General features: G+C 38.7%; 1 protein-coding gene across 9 annotated transcripts in view; it reads left to right on the top strand.

The window, feature by feature from the left end:
• ACACA (acetyl-CoA carboxylase alpha) overlaps positions 1 to 14,165 on the top strand; it is a 285,737-nt gene that overhangs the window by 175,077 nt on the left and 96,495 nt on the right. For all 9 annotated transcript variants that reach the window (XM_059149711.1, XM_059149709.1, XM_059149710.1 and 6 more), the window contains 4 exons: positions 6,304 to 6,345; positions 7,418 to 7,633; positions 8,422 to 8,577; positions 10,907 to 11,110. In XM_059149711.1, coding sequence (XP_059005694.1) covers positions 6,304 to 6,345; positions 7,418 to 7,633; positions 8,422 to 8,577; positions 10,907 to 11,110 — 618 coding nt within the window. The remainder of the gene's footprint in view (positions 1 to 6,303; positions 6,346 to 7,417; positions 7,634 to 8,421; positions 8,578 to 10,906; positions 11,111 to 14,165) is intronic.

The following is a 14,165-nucleotide window of genomic DNA, read 5'->3' as shown; positions in this document are numbered from 1 at the left end:
AAAATAAATAAATAAATCTTAAAAAAAAGAAAAGAAGAAGAACAACAACTGCCGGTTGTACTTTGGGGTCTTGACTTCTACCAAAGTTGGATTCCAGTTCCATTATGGACAATTCTCAATTCTCAATTCTGAAAAATACTCATTTATTACTTAAAATGTTTTAACAGAACCCAAGTTGGTGTTTTTGTCTTATGTTAATTCTAGGAACAGGAAATAAATAAAATTAAGCATTAAATTTCTTATTCTCCCATTTATCTAAATTAACTGGCAATATTTATAAAATTAACAATTTTGTTGAAAAGAGAATGAATAGTCTGGCATCTAAACTGTGGTATATCCATGATCATACCTAAGGTCAAAAATCCAATTTGCAATCAGGATTTCATTTTCTAAGATTCTAGAAGATATTAGGTTGGAAGTCTTAATTTTCCTGATAAGAATTTTGTTTTGTTTTGCTTTAACAATTAAGATAATCAAGTTAGTTTTTAAGCACTACTCATTTGCAATAATGAAGCTAGCATTTGGGATTCTGGAAAGGACTTTCTAAATTCAAGGACCTATGTGTGATTACTTTTACCACTTTGTTTATTAGATCTGTAGTACTTGACATTTTGTTTTCCTTCTCACAGTTCACCTTCTTGGTTTAGTCTAAAGAGAAACAAGACAGACTATCCTTCAAGCTAAAGAGCTAAGATACTCTGAAATGCTTTAGGAAATGTTGTGGACTACACAATTCCCTTGTGTTATTGATGTCAGGAAATCAAGCGGAATGCAGATATGTATCAATCAATAACTTTTGATAGGAAACTGGAGACAGTGGAGAAGTATGAGGAGCTTAAAGAGAACCCTGGGGCTTTAGGAAGAAAAGTCAGGAGCTTAGAGTATAAAATTGATACTTGGGATAGAATATAGAAGCCCATGAATAAATAGTATGGTTGGGAAATGCTGACCAGAACTAAGGTAGATATGCCAGAGCTGAGACCTGGGTTAGGGAAGAGTATTGGACTAGGTTTGATTGATTGATTGATTTAAGATTTTATTTATTTCATGCACAGAGTGTGAGCACAAGCAGGGGATGCTGCAGGCAGAGGAAGAGGAAGAAGCAGGCTCCCCACTGAGCAGGGAGCCCAATGTGGGGCATGATTCCAGGACCCTGGGATCATGATCTAAGCCGAAGGCAGACACTGAACTGTTGACTGAACAACCCAGGGACCCCTGGGCTATGTTCTTAAGTCTTAATGTGGTATTTTGTTTCTCATTGACTTTGGAGTAATATAATAGTCCAGGAAATAATAGTGAACTTGTAAAATTATTTTCCTTTTCCCTAATAGTTCAGACAGAGTCTTCATGTCTATAGCACAGTAACTGGTTTTGTATAATAAGCATTCCATGATAAATTAAAACCCTCCATTAAAACTTCAAAAAGCCAAAGCGAATAATTCTCATGGGCATTATTTTTCTTTTGTACTTTCTTACCTCTGAATCTGTGTCATGTCCTAGAGTGTATCTACAGCTTTAAAACATTCTTCTTTCTCTGTGCCATCCAATAGGTTAAATAGGGACATGTATAGGCAAAATCTTCTAGGAATTAAGCCCAGCAGCTGGTCTTCCCCAGGAATCATTGTCCAGTTCCTATTTATAGTGGCTTGTCAAGTGGGAAATCCGTTAAATTATCAAGTGTTTTGTCACGAGTGGGGGAAATGTTGCTTTAGGAGGTAGAAGATGTTAAGGTCTAGGTGTGGACTGGATTTTCTCCAAAGAATTGAATGACAGAGGAGTTGGGGGTGTTTTTATGTTGGGCTCCTTAGAAATGATTAGTGGTTATGCAGGGGGCAAGGGCAACTATTACTGAGCTCCATCCAGGATCTGCAATAGCCAGGAAGCCTTGGCAGGAGTCATACAAATCCAGGGCTCACTCTCATGGTACTGCTGTGAGATCCTCTGCTGGTGGTAGCTTGCCATTCATGAAGGATGCTTAGCCTCTCTCATGTCATCTGATGTGTGCTTGCCCCGTAGTTAGTGTAGTGTGAAAAAGAGGAAGCTTTCTGGGAGTGTTAGAGATGAATCCCTTGATCTCTCTGGCTTCTTGGTAATCCACTGTGATGTATGCAGCCTCCCCTGTTCTACACTGTGAAATCCCTATATTATTGAATAGAAGAGAGAAGGTGCACATGAGGGGGCAAGGAGACGGGGAAGGTTACCAGGGACAACACTGGCTGGTGTGGAAAGAGGCTGCTGTGCCGTTGTATGGTCCTCTGACTGCTTCAGAACCAGAACCAGCCCATGAGGGCCAGACGGAGGAGACATTCCTAGAGAGTCTGTAAATTGTTAGGGGCTTATGCAGATGCCAGCGAAAACTTCCTTGTCTAATAGCCACAGTCCCCAGAGAGCGGAGCACTGGAGTCTGCTGCTGCCTTAGTCTCTTAGAGACTTTCTTAGAATAGGGGAATGTATTTTTCTGAGGTGGCCCTGTCCACCATTAGTGAGGAGACTGGGTCTCCACACTGTTTCCCTGTCCTTTAATTAAATCAAGTGCCCAAAAGAGGATGCAAATAACTGCTTAACATGAATATTTAAACAAAGTTGGAGGGAAAACAGACCCATTTTTGGAAATCTCTCCTTCATGTTAAAAAATATGTCTATTGAAGCCTTTAAAGCCAAAGAACAGGGTCTTTGAGTTTCTGCAGCTGAATAGGCTCTCCAGTTTTATGTAGTATTACTTAAGTCTCTTAGTTTCACTCGAATTTCCGATCTAGAGTTCCAAACAACACAGCAGAAGGTGCTGTTTGATTGGGATGTAAGTATTATGCTTTTTGAAGTTTGCCATCATTTTTTTCAGTGCAGTTTTGTTAAGGATACTAAAATACAAATTTTCAGGATTCTTCTGATCCTTTGCAACCTAAACAAGAGCATTAGGTCCAAACACGGTGATAAGATTCTAAAATCAGTTTTGCATCTGAGTGTCCTTTTGCTTCTTGTTTGAAGCAAAGATTCATGAGATTTTTAAAATGCTGCTACAAGTCTCCTAGGAGATAGTTGTCGTTCTACCAGTTTTTTAGGAGCCATTCCCGCTTTAAAATGGTTTGGATTGGGACGCCTGGGTGGCTCAGTTGGTTAAGCAGCTGCCTTCGGCTCAGGTCATGATCCCAGCGTCCTGGGATCGAGTCCCACATCAGGCTCCTTGCTCCGCAGGGAGCCTGCTTCTCCCTCTGACTCTGCCTTCCACTCTGTATGCCTGTGCTCGCTCTCACTCGCTCTCTCTCTGACAAATAAATAAATAAAATCTTTTAAAAAAAAAAAAAATGGTTTGGATTATTTGGGCCTGAAGGAAGAACCAACTCACTATCAAAAATAGTTATCATGGTTAGTAGCTCATTTCTTTAAAAAAAAAAAAAAAAATTGGTATGTCAATTATATCTCAATGAAGCTGGGAAAAAATTGATAGTTTTATTTGCTAGTGGATCAACTGTTAGTTTTTCAAAAGGTTTGGTTTGGGTTTTTGTTTTAATTACAGTCTATATAATTAGTTCTCAGCATGTTGAGGTAAAAGAGAATTGCACCAGCAAGTTTCCAATTTCTTCATCTCATTAGGTTTTTAACACGATTATTAGTATCATAATCAGCTATGATGTTTTCTGTTGCAGGTTTTCACATTCTCTGATTTGCAGGGTGTCTTGATTGGCTAATTTAGGCAAATTATTTTGATTGTCTTGATGATGGTTGGCTGATTAGAACACAGCAGGGGTATAATTTCTTCCTGAGAAATGTTGCATTCTTTTGGTTTTTGGTACCAGAACACTAAGAGGGTTTTTCTTTGTGTACATTCAATTATGATATTTGCCCATAACACTACTAGAATGCCTGGGAAGCAATTACATTAGTGATGGAATAAGCATGAATGCTGTTAGTGGAAAAATTGGAAGGATGAGGTAGGGTGAAGGAATTTACTACAACTATAGGTCCAGACTTCTGCATTTCTTCTTCTCTTTCTGTGAATTTTTGAGCACTGAAAGAAGTGACTTGCTATAAAAGTGTTCAGAACTTGTATAGCTTTCCAAGGACTACTCAATAATCCTGGTGTTTCATCGCACAGAACTTCTGGCCATCTCTTGTTCTGAACGCTTCACGCTTAAATTGAGGACCTCACTAGGGAACTAAAAATTTGCTCAAAAGCTTAAAAAAAAAAAAGTTTGCCTGTATCATCTCATAGCACTTTTTCTTAAACTTAGTGAAACTGCTTTTTTTTTATTTTCGTAGTCTTTGCCTGTCTCTGTCAAGAATTAGCTTCTTTTATTATTTGTTGTAAATTCAGACTGTTTTTTTTTCCCCATGACTTTCAATTACTACAAATTTTCTTAATTGGCTGAGTAGTAAAGACAAGTGTTTTTTGGCTATGATTACGAGGTTTTTGAAGAAAAATTATTTTGATCCTGCATATATACACATTTGAATAAATGGTACACTAAATAAATATTTTAATTAATTAATAGTTGTGGCAGAATAGGATGTATGCTTAAGAGACTTTATTATCACTTTTCTTGACTCTTCTTTCCGAAAATTGCATGGAAAGATTTTATTATCTTTTCTTTTTTTTTTTTTTTTTTTTTTTTGGACCTCTGTTGCTTTTTTAGCTAATGCTCTGAAAGCCATACCTCTCAAGAATAAAACCAAAACGAGGCTAAATAAAGCCATGAGCATGAAATCTACTGACAATTCAGCTGAACATCTTCCTGCTTAACCTTGAAGTCATCCCCATGTTCTTCACTATCATTCAGGGGAATTATTTAGAACAAAACATCATCAGTAAAAGATCAGTGCTGTGTAAAACCCACTTTCAAAGGGCTTTTAAAGACCCAAGCCTGGACAGGGGATTTCCTGGGCTTGCTAAACAAGCTCCTAGAAGCCTGTTAAATGCAGTTTTACAGTCAAAATGCCAAGGAAATGTAAAATGATTTATTGACTGTATAAGCTTTTAGCTAAGGTGTGAGGTGTAAATACCTGTGGAAGGTATTCAAGAAGCTCTCAGTAAATTCAGGAACCACAAGTTTTCAGCAGGAGTTTTGCTTTATTTGTTTTGTTTTTTTTTTTTTTTCCCTTTAAAGCCCCAATTTGTTTTTTTATCTCATTAAGGAGAAGTTCTCTGAATAAGGAATTTGGATTATGACAAGAGTAGAAAGTCAGTGTCCTGCACTTGAAATGGAGTGGTAGAAATGAAAGGGTGTGGGCTCTGGCATCAGAGAGACTCGAGTTCATGTTCAGGTTTTATGATCCTGGGCATATCACCTGGCCCTGGCTTCCTCAGCTATAGAATAAGTCCTCATTATTACCTGAGAGGTTTTTGAAAGTGTTTGGTGGGACAGCACGTAAGAGCTCCTGCCACCTAGAAGGCTTTTGGTTCATGTTTCCTTCATGCTTCCTAAAGCTCATTGAGGGACATTTAGGCAGCTAGCTAGTCCTGGTCTGTCTGCCTTGTACCAGTAAGTGTTTGATTATTGCACTCATAATGAAGGAGATACCTAATGAAACCTCCTATGGAGGCAAATAGTAATGACTTGATTCCAACACTGCCAGTAGAGTCTCCCATCCGAGAAGCAGGGGTATTTGGTGTTAATAAGTTAAATTTCAGAAACTAATGGACTCTGCTAATTGAATTCATCTTTGTTAATTAATAAGGTTCTAGGAAATTGGTTGCTTTGTTGTGTAATGCCCTGCAAAAGAGCAGTAAGACCTAATGACTACAAGTTCACTAGTTCCGTCCCATTCTCTTATACATAAAGTGGTAGTGACCAAAGTAACATCTTGTGCTTTTGCTTTGTCTTAAAGTATTATTGTTTAAACCCTTGGAGTTATTGACTTGAGAGCGAATGTGGAAAAAACATGGATTGGGGATCCTGTGCTGTCTGGCTGGTTTACATTTTAAGAGTTTCTTAAGGAGAAACTTGGGAAATCAGTCTCTTAACTACTGTTGAAATGCTGCCGCATAAGTGTGTATTGGTTTTATTTGCCAGGTTATGCCAAAAGCAAAACCTGGAAAGATTTTTTTTTTCACTTGGGAGATGAAAAAATACTAATTTTTTTTTCCCATAGGAGAGGATAGCTATTAAAGTGAGGGTGATAGTGTGGTGATTTCAAATTTGGAAGTGGGGTCAAAGTGGTAGTTACCCAGAGGATCATTCATATTCCCCAGGCTAAGCTTAGGTAAGGAGCATGTTTTCTAGGAATGGCCTCCTAGATGCGTGACTGTTTATCCCCAAAGAGTCATATCCATGAAAGACTGAAACATTTTCCCCTTCTTTTACACAGAGAGAATTTCCTAAATTTTTCACCTTCCGAGCAAGGGATAAGGTAAGGACTAATTTCCTTCCTGCCCCCCCCCTTTTTTTTAATCTTCATTTTGTTCTTAAAAACCCAAGAGTGACTTATCTTTGTCATGTGCTCTTCTTGCCATTCTCCTTTCTCTGACTGAACTTGTGCTTTCCCTTGCCTTATATGTGTCTTGGCACTAAAGAAGACTCCTTTCTAAAAGAATTTGGTTTAGGAAACAATCAAATGTATTGAGCTATCCGGAGAAAGCGATAACTTCTCACAGTCCTCCCTATGGTTTAGGATGATCCTAATGATATATTAAAGCACTGCTATACTTACTAGTAGTATTCTTGTCACCCACAGGCAGCAGTTCATTTATACCCAAGTCTATGTGCATTTGTTTATGTGCATTTGTTTTTCAATTTTAAAATACAGAATTTCAGACCGCATTGGTTTCTTCCTGTAACTGGCTTTGGATCTCCCCCTCCATTCAGTCAGTTGACATCTGCACTGGATGAACAATTTTATTTCAGCAAAACATGGAGTAAATGTAAATTGAACTTTAAGAAAAAAAAGAGAGATAAATAATAATATATCTATAGGGATAGTGAATATTCCAAAGCCAAATATTTTTATTTTAAAAAACTAGATGATATTTATTTGTTGAGTATTTACTGTGTCATCTGTACGGTGCCAGAAATAAGAGTATAAAACGAGCCCTGCCTGTAAACATTTGGGTAAACCCAAAACACCAGTATGTGAAGTAGATATTAATATGAAGCACTCTGTGATTAATTATAAAAAATGAATTGTATAGACGGTAATGCAGTGGGAGTTGAAGGAATTGGTGTTTTCATTGACTTGTTTTTAATGGAGAGCATCACTGCTTGTAAAAGCATAAATGATAAAAGCTTGGGAAGTAAATAGGCACTTTAGTCCCTAATCTTACATAAGCTATAGCATTATCCTTGAATGTAGCTCATTTTTGTTGCTTATTTGCGCATGATCATTTATGTTTGTTTTTAAGCATCTCTTCTATTTACATGTTCTTCATAATATAATTTTCTAACTGCCTCTTGTGAGCTCTTTTGTTTTCCACTTTTGTGCTCAGTTTGAGGAGGATCGTATCTATCGTCACCTGGAGCCTGCCCTAGCTTTCCAGTTAGAGCTGAACCGGATGAGAAATTTTGACCTTACTGCCATTCCATGTGCGAATCACAAGATGCACCTGTATCTTGGGGCAGCCAAGGTGGAAGTGGGCACAGAAGTGACAGACTACAGGTTCTTCGTGCGTGCAATCATCAGACATTCTGATCTAGTCACCAAGGTGGGTCCTGTACTTTGGTGCGAAGTCATCCCTGAGGGAAGGGGCAGAGAAGCAGGCATTGTTGAAAATCAGGTTTTCATGTTTTAAATCATTTTTTGAATCATTATTTTCATTCTTCCCACTCTCCAGTAACCAGCAGAAGTCTGACAGTCCTTTCTCTCACAAAAATAAATACTCCATATTATAAAGGGCAAATAAATATTCCATATTATAAGGGGCTTTAAAAAATTTTTTTTTAGGTAGTAGAAGCATGAAAGCACTCACTTGAGAAGAGCAAAAGCGTCTTAATGGAAAAATCACAGCTAGAGTTAGGTGACGATAGAAGATAAAATTAGAGTTGGCCCCGTTGTAAGCCCATCTAGACAGGGTAGTTTCTGTGTATAGCAAGGCACTTCCCTCCATGTTAATTACTGCATCCCAAAGCTATACCCTTTTCCAACTTTCACTTTCCAAATAGATTTATTTTCTAAACTGCTCCATATGCCATATGTCATATGTGAAATGTAATCCTATTGGAGGTATAGCTCTGGGGATGCCCAGCATGTCCAACTATTGGAAGGAAATGGCTTGCTAGGGGGCAGGAGGAAGGGCTGGCAGAAGCTCTTTATCTGACCTTTGCCTGCCTCTAACACCCACAGTTGTTGAGCTACTCTAGGGAGGAAGGTAATAAGCAGGTGCCTTATGATTCATGATATATTACTACTCAAGTCATTATAGTAGCCAGTTCTTTATTGATATTGACTCTTCTGCAACACACTAACATGGATGTTGATTTTCTTCTTGCATAGGAAGCTTCTTTTGAATATCTACAAAATGAAGGAGAGAGGCTGCTCCTAGAAGCCATGGATGAGTTGGAAGTTGCTTTTAATAATACAAATGTTCGCACTGACTGCAACCACATCTTCCTCAACTTTGTGCCCACAGTCATCATGGACCCATCAAAGGTACATTTCTCCTTAGCTTCTCTTCCAGCACCACCAAACACAAGCAGAGAGATTCATCCATATTTATTTTCACTTGGACCTGGAAACGGGTACTCTTGGTCAGCTAGTTGAGCCCTTAATCTTTAAGGTTTACAGAATGCTTGTGAGACAGGGTTTCCAGAGGGTGTCAGAAATTTGATATAGCCCTTGAAAGCAGACCTCAAAACAGAAGATGGTATGCTGTTATCTTGCTGGGAAGGAGTACAAAAACATAAAATCCCTTTCTGTTAATCCATTGGTATCTGCTCCATGATATTTGTCATCGCAGTGGTCCTGTTTTTATATAATTCCCTAGGATTTCTCATCTGGAATAACTTCAATATTATTGGGCCTTTTGGCAAAACTGCTGCTGGTTTGCACAAAATGTTACTTACCTGGTGGCCTTAGTGAGGCAGTGCACCTTACCAATGTGTCTAACCTGTTTATCTTAAGTATTTTTCCACAGGGAGGGGATTTGTTTGATAAGGAATTTTCACATGTATTATGTATGTTTTCTATCCTGAGGTTCTATTCTAAAATCCATTCCATATAATTTAGGGAAGGAAAACAGGGTGACTCTGTACTTGACCTTCTATCCCAGGTGTAATAAATACAAGCCGCTCTCTGTTTGTATTCCCTCTAACCTTGTTCTGCCGTGGTATTGTGGAATTTCGTTAGGAGAATCAAGTATCCCCCTTTCTCAAGATCATTTGTAGGCATGGACTTTTGCTTTTTTGAACTGTCTAAAACCTGAAAAATCATTTTCTGCTGTTTTTCTTCAAGACTCCGAAACAACTGATAGGTTGCTTTAGCCTATCAAGAAAATCAAGGACCACTCACTGAGTATCAAGTTTCATCATCTAGTTTAGGTAAAGGTCTCCTAAGCATTCTGGGACTGATGAGGCTAGAATCTGAGAACATGGCCAGGTCGCTGTATAATTATATATATTTTCAGATTTGACTTACCATTTCTCAGTAAGTTTTTTTTATATCTGCCTCTCTGCTTCCACTCTAAATACTCATACACCCTAACTATGCCTTTCCAGTCATAGAGAGCTGTCAGTTTCCTCTATGTAGAGAATGTTGGCTTTTTTAACCTCAAGAAAAGAACAGATGATACCTTTAGGTTAACAAGCAAGTCAGCTCTTTGAAATCCATTCTTTTTTTTTTTTTATATGACTTTATTTATTTATTTGACAGAGAGAGAGAGAGAGCAAGAGGGGGAACACAAGCAGGGGGAGTGGGAGAGGTAGAAGCAGGCTCCCCACCAAGCAGGGAACCCAATGCAGGACCCCGGGATCATGACCCAAGCCAATGGCAGACGCCTAACAACCGAGCCACCCAGTTGCCCTCGAAATCCATTCTGATCTAAGATTCTGTGAAGCAAAACAGACTGCAAGGGTAGCACATACTTCTGAAGGACCATAAGAGAAGTGTGGTAGAAGATATTTTTGATATTTTCTAAGTTGAAGAAGCATTTTAGAAATATACTTCATTTAAGAAAACATTTATTTTGAGTAGCATGTCCTAGCTGTCTACAGCTGTATTGGGAAAACAAGATTTCACTTTAGAATATCAACAAGGAAAAATCCCATCTGAGGCCATTTGGTTAAAATAGCTTGTCTAAACCTGAAAACTAGGAGCAGTAAGCTGCCTTTGTATAAGCCTTAGAGAAACTATGGAACATCTGCCTCATCTACTTAAATCGCAGTTGGACTTGGCAATGACCAAGGTTCAGAGCTCTGTTTAGAGAGAGCATTCTAGCCCCACCTACAAATCGCCTCTTTTTAATTTGTGCAATTTACCAAGCAGCATATATTATTAAGTTTAATAAAATTGTATTGGAAAAAGCTCATGGTGGTAATTGCTATGATGATTTAAGGTCCTGTAAGTGCAATGAAACATAGTTACCATGCATATAAATGCTACTTAATAGCTGTTTAACTAGAGATTTTATTCTTATTTGGGGCTTTTTCTTAAATCCCATGGCTTGTAATTTTAGATATTGCAGATCTTTGATAGAGAATATGAATATAATTGGGAAAGGTGTAGGGAGTTGCATAGATTTGGGTGTTGTGAGCCAGAGAACCCCACTCCCATGCTGGGCTGGCATGAAATTGTCCCTGACTTGTTCTAAGCAAGAGTAGGGTTGGGAGAAATTATCGTTCCTTTCATAAGGAATACATGTAGTCCACATCTCCAGAAACCAGCACCTTTTTCCATCCCTTTTTTCCCAAAGATGGGCAGACCTGAAAACAGGTTCTAGTTACAAAGTGTTTAAGTTTTGTGCTTGGTGATGTGTCTGTGACAGATTGAGGAATCTGTGCGGAGCATGGTAATGCGCTATGGAAGTCGGCTGTGGAAATTACGTGTCCTCCAGGCAGAACTGAAAATCAACATTCGCCTGACGCCAACTGGAAAAGCAATTCCCATCCGCCTCTTCCTGACCAACGAGTCTGGCTATTACTTGGACATCAGTTTGTATAAAGAGGTGACTGACTCCAGGACAGCACAGGTACAGTGGTCAAGCAGGCTCCCCAGAGTTTAGATTGGGTCCTAAAGATGAGCTCCCTGTCCTTGTTATGGAAGATGCAGATTCACGTTTCCCATTGGTTTACATCAGGGAGTTACCCCCTGTCAGCAATGGTCACATAAATTTGAAAAACTTCATTTGCCTTATAAGATGTGCCTGTGTTGTTACATACTGATGAGCCCTAACAGACGCCAAGTGAACCTGATTCCAGAGGTAATTCTGCAATTTAGGGTTCTTTTTAGGAGGGCTCTTGAGCTACCTGAACTATCTGGTATGGTCTGGTCTGGTCTGATCTGTCCTGTTTTCAGCCCAGATAGTCTACTCATTGGGAAGGAAAGAAAAGAGAATTGTTGAAGTGTGTCACCAACTTTCATTTTAAAAAAGGAAAATTTCATATAATAGCTTGAACAATGTCAAGCCATGACTTTATCATATTTACCCATTGTTATTCCATTTACACTTTTCCTTCAAAGAGCTCGGTGTATTATATATCTATAAAAGAGCAAAGTAGCAAACTTTAACCACCTTTTCAGGTAGGAAAAACAAGACTGTGAAAATGGAGGATGACTCTGCAGTAGATTGATTCTGTCATAATAGAGAATTCCTTTTTTTTTTTTTTTAATTAACATATAATGTGTTATTTGCTTCAGGGGTATAGGTCTGTGATTCATTGGTCTTACACAATTCACAGCACTCACCATAGCACATAACCTCCCAAATATCCATAACCCCACTACCCTCTTCCTCCCTCCCAGCCCCCCAGCAACCCTCAGTTTGTTTCCTGAGATTAAGAGTTAGAGAATTCTTCTTAATCTAGGTTACCACCTTCATTTCTAAATATTTGTGCCATTTGCTATGATACTGGATTTAGATTGGTTTGCCCATGGCTCACATATTCTTTTTTTTTTTTTTCTTTTTAAAGATTGTATTTATTTATTTGGCAGATCACAAGTAGGCAGAGAGGCAAGCAGAGAGAGGAAGAGAAGCCGGCTCCCTGGTGAGCAGAGAGCCAGATGTGGGGCTTGATCCCAGAACCCTTGGGATCATGACCTGAGCAGAAGGCAGAGGCTTAACCTACTGAGCCACCCAGGTGCCCCATGCCATGGCTCACATATTCTTAAGAACCAGGATGTTATTTTAGGTTTTTGGCCTAAACTTGGGAAGTGCATTTCTTCTGGTTAAAGGATGGCCTTGCTCCAGTGTGTGTATGCCAAGATCTCTGTTTGTTCTATGTATTAGGTACTGGGAAGAGATTGTAGGTCTCTTGTTTTTATCTATGTCCTTTTAAGTCCAGGAATAGCAGCAAGAGAAGACATTTTTGCCAGTATTTTGAAGGTGAATTTTAAAAATTTGAGTTTGGATAGTTGTCAGAGTGACCTTTCATTTTGTGCTTTGATTCCCAGTTAGATGGCCAGAGAAATCTATCCAGTGAGAAGTGAACAGTTAAAACAGAGAGAGAGAGAGAGAGTGAGCACAAGAGTGCACGGGGTGAGCAAGAGAAAGAGTATACAATAATTTTTGCTGCATTTGATGTTTTTCAGGACAACCTTAAAGACATTTTCAGTCAAAGCTTTCCGTGGTCAGGGATATTTTTAATTAACTTCTACAATGGCTTTAAGGCAGGTCTATTCTTGTGAAAAATAAGATGGCCACTTGAGATTTTAATGTTTTTGGTAAATACGTTTGTTCTTCATAACTACCTTTTTTTTCCTTTCTTTCATTAGAAAGCTCTTAGATTTCCCTCATTCTGGCTTATGATGGCACAAGGGCATGAAAGGCTCAGACACCTTCAGTCAGGATTTAGTCCTATGCCTGGCACAGAATAAGCACTCATTAAGTATCTGAAAGAATGAGTGAGCTACCTTTTGCCTGAGGGAAAACCCCTATGACCTTGGGTCCTGCATATTAGGAAGCCCTGAAGGAAGAGGTCTCCCTCAGGCTCTTCAGCTGAGGGAGTCCAGCAGCCACTGAGGGGCCCAAGAGCCCCTGGCTAGAGGAAGAAAGCAACAAAAGGAACAGCCTTCTGCTCTGCTTTGGTGCTTTTAATGTCTGCCTGATGCTTATTGCCAATTTGTCCCCCCCCTCCCCGTTTTTGTTCTAGTGAGTCGTTATGGAAATCTAAAATAATGTAGAACCCTGTGTATCATTCATTCATTTGTTCATTGGTGTAACATTGATTGACCACCTATAGTGTGTCAGGCAATAATGGACTCAAAGATAAAAACTAATCTCTACTCTTGAGAAATTTACATCAGGGGGAAGAAGACAGATAACTAGTTTCTCTGTAGTATGATTATGATTTATGCTATCATAAAACAGGTATAAAGTTCTAAGGGAGCAGACTTATAGGATCAGAGATCGTTTTCCAAGAGAAGCCCTGTGGATGGCTCCTGGGGAAAAGTGTATGATATATAAAATATATACATGTTTTCATGAACTTGTAAACCATATACTTACTACCCATTTTTAACTCCTGTGTCCATTATAGTAGAAAGTGGAATTATTGTAGCTAGCTGATCATTCAGTAGCATCCGTTGCCCTCAACCTCTTGCTCAGCACTTCGTTTATTTTTTATGACAACAAGAAGCAAGGTTGACTGGCTTGAGCTTCATTTTGTTTCATTTGCCTGGTAAAGTCTTTATGTTATTAGCTGTCAGCCAGTCATAGTGGGAGAAGAGATTTGGGTAATCCATTGCCTATGTCAGTTGATTTCCAAGTGTAGTATAAGGGAGAAAGTATACATTTTTAAATGACCTTTATTAAGATACAATTTACATATAAAATGCACTTATTTAATGTATATACTTCATTCTGAAATTGTATACACCTGTATAACCACCATCACAGACATTATAGAGAACATCTTCATACCCCTAAATGGTCTCGTATTTTCTTCTGCGGAGTCAAAGATAGAGTCACTAGCTCCAGCTCTAGGCAACCGTATTCATCTGCTTTCTATTGTTATAGGTAAGTTTTGCCTGTCCTAGAATTTCATATAAATGAAATTAGACACTGTGTACAATGTATCTGGCTTCTT

This window comes from Mustela lutreola, chromosome 15, assembly GCF_030435805.1.
Source record: "Mustela lutreola isolate mMusLut2 chromosome 15, mMusLut2.pri, whole genome shotgun sequence".
Classification (NCBI taxonomy): domain Eukaryota; kingdom Metazoa; phylum Chordata; class Mammalia; order Carnivora; family Mustelidae; genus Mustela; species Mustela lutreola.
The sequence above is the reverse complement of the archived record's forward strand: the minus strand, read 5'-3'. Positions and strand labels throughout refer to the sequence as shown.